This window comes from Oncorhynchus gorbuscha, unplaced genomic scaffold (assembly GCF_021184085.1).
Source record: "Oncorhynchus gorbuscha isolate QuinsamMale2020 ecotype Even-year unplaced genomic scaffold, OgorEven_v1.0 Un_scaffold_3740, whole genome shotgun sequence".
Taxonomy (NCBI): domain Eukaryota; kingdom Metazoa; phylum Chordata; class Actinopteri; order Salmoniformes; family Salmonidae; genus Oncorhynchus; species Oncorhynchus gorbuscha.
This window is the reverse complement of record NW_025747911.1, coordinates 1-5,000: the sequence shown is the minus strand read 5'-3', so window position 1 is coordinate 5,000 and position 5,000 is coordinate 1. Positions and strand designations below refer to the sequence as shown.

At 51.9% G+C, this 5,000-nt stretch overlaps 1 protein-coding gene across 1 annotated transcript in view; it reads left to right on the top strand.

Moving 5' to 3' along the window:
• The window catches only part of LOC124028089 (GTPase IMAP family member 7-like), an 18,775-nt gene extending 17,599 nt beyond the window's left edge, over positions 1 to 1,176 (top strand). The window contains exon 3 of the mRNA XM_046340241.1: positions 1 to 1,176. This exon is cut by the window's left edge and continues 439 nt beyond it. Within this exon, the coding sequence (XP_046196197.1) occupies positions 1 to 634 (634 nt within the window). The 3' untranslated portion in view covers positions 635 to 1,176.
• The last annotated feature ends 3,824 nt before the right edge of the window (positions 1,177 to 5,000 follow it).

Sequence of the window (5,000 nt, the reverse complement as noted above, 5' to 3'; positions counted from 1 at the left end):
GAGTGAGGAGCTTATGAAACTCATCAAGGTCTTTAAGGGCAGAAATCATGTCTTCAATAATAAAGAGAAGAATGACAACACTCAGGTCCCACAGCTGCTGAAGAAGATAGATGAGATGGTGATGAAGAATGGAGGAAAACACTACACCAATGAGATGTACCAGGAGACCCAGAGGAAGATCGAAGAGGAGGAGGAGAGGAAGACACAGGAGAAGAAGGAGAGAGAGGAGGAGGCGAAGAAGAAACAAGAGGAGGAGATCAGAAAACGAGAAGAGAAGGCGAGAGAGGAGGAGAGGAAGAGACAGGAGGAGAGGAAGAAACAAGAGGAGGAGATCAGAAAACGGATAGAGAAGGTGAGAGAGGAGGAGAGGAAGAGACAGGAGGAGGAGAAGAGAAAGGAGGATAAGAAGAAACATGAGGAGGAGATCAGAAAACAGGTAGCAAAGGCGAGAGAGGAGGAGAGGACGAGACAGCAGAGGACGAGACAGCAGAGGACGAGGAAGTCGTCGTCAAATGGCTTATTGGGAATGTTAGCAACTGTTTTCACAGCGGTGGTAGCAGGACCATTAGCAATTCCAGTTGGAGCTGCTGTATTTGCAAATGAATTAGCTGAACATTTAGACGATTCTGATTAAATGAGGAAGAGGAGGCAGTGTGAAGTAACACTCTCTTCCACATCTTAATGTCAAGTAGTAGCAGTAGAATATATTAATACTGTATAATGTCAACCATCATTGTTTGATTGTTCAACACTTTCTAATATGATCAGTTATTTAACATGTTTATTATTCAGAGGCTCAGGGATAATAACATACTGTAGGATGACATTTATAACTCAACAAAAACAAACAGACAGAAAACATCTGAAATTATGTTTCATTAACTCAGAGATAATAAATGACAATAGGTAAAGACATTCTAGGTATCGAGATATCTACAGTATTGATGTATCTACACTCCCTCACTGGTCTGTCTTCTCCCTCTATCCTTCCTCCCTGGTGTCACGCCCTGGTTGAAATATTTGTGTTTATTCTTCATTTATTCGGTCATGCCAGGGTGTGACATGGGTTTATTGTGGTGTGTTTCGTCTTGGGGTTTTTGTGGGGTGTATAGTGTAGTCTATGGCTGCCTGAGGCGGTTCTCAATCAGAGTCAGGCGATTATCGTTGTCTCTGATTGGGAACCATTTTTAGGCAGCCATATTCTTTGAGGGTGTTTCGTGGGTGATTGTTCCTGTCTCTGTGTCTTCACCAGATAGGACTGTTTAGGTTTTCACGTTCTGTTTGTTGTTTTGTATTGTTCGTGTTTTTTAAAATTCTTTATTAAAGATGAACAAAACTAACCACGCTGCATTTTGGTCCGCCTCTCCTTCAACAGAAGAAAGCCGTGACACCTGGTCTGTGTTCTCCCTCTAGCCTTCCTCCCTGGTCTGTGTTCTCCCTCTACCCTCCCTCCCTGGTCTGTGTTCTCACTCTACCCTCCCTCCCTGGTCTGTGTTCTCCCTCTACCCTCCCTCTACCCTCCCTCCCTGGTCTGTGTTCTCCCTCTACCCTCCCTCCCTGGTCTGTGTTCTCCCTATACCCTCTCTACCCTCCCTCCCTGGTCTGTGTTCTCCCTCTAACCTCCCTCCCTGGTCTGTGTTCTCCCTCTAGCCTTCCTCCCTGGTCTGTGTTCTCCCTCTACCCTCCCTCCCTGGTCTGTGTTCTCCCTCTAGCCTTCCTCCCTGGTCTGTGTTCTCCCTCTAGCCTTCCTCCCTGGTCTGTGTTCTCCCCTCTACCCTCCCTCCCTGGTCTATGTTCACCCTCTACCCTCCCTCCCTGGTCTGTGTTCTGCCTCTACCCTCTCTCTACCCTCCCTCCCTGGTCTGTGTTCTCCCTCTACCCTCCCTCCCTGGTCTGTGTTCTCCCTATACCCTCTCTCTACCCTCCCTCCCTGGTCTGTGTTCTCCCTCTAGCCTTCCTCCCTGGTCTGTGTTCTCCCTCTAGCCTTCCTCCCTGGTCTGTGTTCTCCCTCTAGCCTTCCTCCCTGGTCTGTGTTCTCCCTCTACCCTCCCTCCCTGGTCTGTGTTCTCACTCTACCCTCCCTCCCTGGTCTGTGTTCTCCCTCTACCCTCCCTCTACCCTCCCTCCCTGGTCTGTGTTCTCCCTCTAGCCTCTGTCTACCCTCCCTCCCTGGTGTGTGTTCTCCCTCTACCCTCCCTCCCTGGTCTGTGTTCTCTCTCTACCCTCCCTCCCTGGTCTGTGTTCTCTCTCTACCCTCCCTCCCTGGTCTGTGTTCTCTCTCTACCCTCCCTCCCTGGTGTGTGTTCTCCCACTAGCCTTTCTCTACCCTCCCTCCCTGGTGTGTGTTCTCCCTCTACCCTCCCTCTACCCTCCCTCCCTGGTGTGTGTTCTCCCTCTAGCCTCCCTCCCTGGTCTGTGTTCTCCCTCTAGCCTTCCTCCCTGGTCTGTGTTCTCCCTCTAGCCTCTGTCTACCCTCCCTCCCTGGTGTGTGTTCTCCCTCTAGCCTCCCTCCCTGGTCTGTGTTCTCCCTCTAGCCTTCCTCCCTGGTCTGTGTTCTCCCTCTAGCCTTCCTCCCTGGTCTGTGTTCTCCCTCTAGCCTTCCTCCCTGGTCTGTGTTCTCCCTCTACCCTCCCTCCCTGGTCTATGTTCACCCTCTACCCTCCCTCCCTGGTCTGTGTTCTGCCTCTACCCTCTCTCTACCCTCCCTCCCTGGTCTGTGTTCTCCCTCTACCCTCCCTCCCTGGTGTGTGTTCTCCCTCTACCCTCCCTCCCTGGTCTGTGTTCTCTCTCTACCCTCCCTCCCTGGTCTGTGTTCTCTCTCTACCCTCCCTCCCTGGTGTGTGTTCTCCCACTAGCCTTTCTCTACCCTCCTCCCTGGTGTGTGTTCTCCCTCTACCCTCCCTCTACCCTCCCTCCCTGGTCTGTGTTCTCCCTCTAGCCTCTGTCTACCCTCCCTCCCTGGTCTGTGTTCTCCCCTTTCCTCTATCTACCCTCCCTCCCTGGTGTGTGTTCTCCCTCTACCCTCCCTCCCTGGTCTGTGTTCTCCCTATACCCTCTCTCTACCCTCCCTCCCTGGTCTGTGTTCTCCTCTAGCCTTCCTCCCTGGTCTGTGTTCTCCTCTAGCCTTCCTCCCTGGTCTGTGTTCTCCCTCTAGCCTTCCTCCCTGGTCTGTGTTCTCCCTCTACCCTCCCTCCCTGGTCTGTGTTCTCACTCTACCCTCCCTCCCTGGTCTGTGTTCTCCCTCTACCCTCCCTCTACCCTCCCTCCCTGGTCTGTGTTCTCACTCTACCCTCCCTCCCTGGTCTGTGTTCTCCCTCTACCCTCCCTCTACCCTCCCTCCCTGGTCTGTGTTCTCACTCTACCCTCCCTCCCTGGTCTGTGTTCTCCCTCTACCCTCCCTCTACCCTCCCTCCCTGGTCTGTGTTCTCCCTCTACCCTCCCTCTACCCTCCCTCCCTGGTCTGTGTTCTCACTCTACCCTCCCTCCCTGGTCTGTGTTCTCCCTCTACCCTCCCTCTACCCTCCCTCCCTGGTCTGTGTTCTCACTCTACCCTCCCTCCCTGGTCTGTGTTCTCCCTCTACCCTCCCTCTACCCTCCCTCCCTGGTCTGTGTTCTCCCTCTAGCCTCTGTCTACCCTCCCTCCCTGGTCTGTGTTCTCCCCCTTTCCTCTATCTACCCTCCCTCCCTGGTGTGTGTTCTCCCTCTACCCTCCCTCCCTGGTCTGTGTTCTCTCTCTACCCTCCCTCCCTGGTCTGTGTTCTCTCTCTACCCTCCCTCCCTGGTGTGTGTTCTCCCTCTACCCTCCCTCCCTGGTCTGTGTTCTCGCTCTACCCTCCCTCCCTGGTCTGTGTTCTCTCTCTACCCTCCCTCCCTGGTCTGTGTTCTCCCTCTAGCCTCTCTCTACCCTCCCTCCCTGGTCTGTGTTCTCCCTCTAGCCTCTCTCTACCCTCCCTCCCTGGTCTGTGTTCTCCCTCTAGCCTCTCTCTACCCTCCCTCCCTGGTCTGTGTTCTCCCTCTAGCCTCTCTCTACCCTCCCTCCCTGGTCTGTGTTCTCCCTCTAGCCTCTCTCTACCCTCCCTCCCTGGTCTGTGTTCTCCCTCTAGCCTCTGTCTACCCTCCCTCCCTGGTCTGTGTTCTCTCTCTACCCTCCCTCCCTGGTCTGTGTTCTCTCTCTACCCTCCCTCCCTGGTCTGTGTTCTCCCTCTAGCCTCTCTCTACCCTCCCTCCCTGGTCTGTGTTCTCCCTCTACCCTCCCTCCCTGGTCTGTGTTCTCTCTCTACCCTCCCTCCCTGGTCTGTGTTCTCTCTCTACCCTCCCTCCCTGGTCTGTGTTCTCCCTCTAGCCTCTGTCTACCCTCCCTCCCTGGTCTGTGTTCTCCCTCTACCCTCCCTCCCTGGTCTGTGTTCTCCCTCTAGCCTCTCTCTACCGTCCCTCCCTGGTGTGTGTTCTCCCTCTAGCCTCTCTCTACCCTCCCTCCCTGGTGTGTGTTCTCTCTCTACCCTCCCTCCCTGGTGTGTGTTCTCCCTCTAGTGTTAAACACTTAGTGTTAAACACCACATGATTAACACAGTGAGTAATGTTGTAATGTACTGTACGTCACAACTGTATTCATACTGTACCTCATTACTGTATTTATACTGGACTTCATTACTGTATTTCTGCTGTACTTCATTACTGTATTTCTACTGTACTTCACTACTGTATTTCTACTGTACCTCATTACTGTTTTCTACTGTACTTCATTACTGTATTTCTGCTGTACTTCATTATTGTATTTCTACTGTACTTCATTACTGTATTTCTACTGTACTTCATTACTGTATTTCTACTGTACTTCATTACTGTATTTGTACTGTTCTTCATTACTGTATTTCTACTGTTCCTCATTACTGTATTTCTACTGTACTTGGAACAAGAACATTACATTAACAATTACAAAGAGGGATTTTGTATCGTTGACCTACTGAAAGAGATATAGAGGGATTATATATTGTATAAAT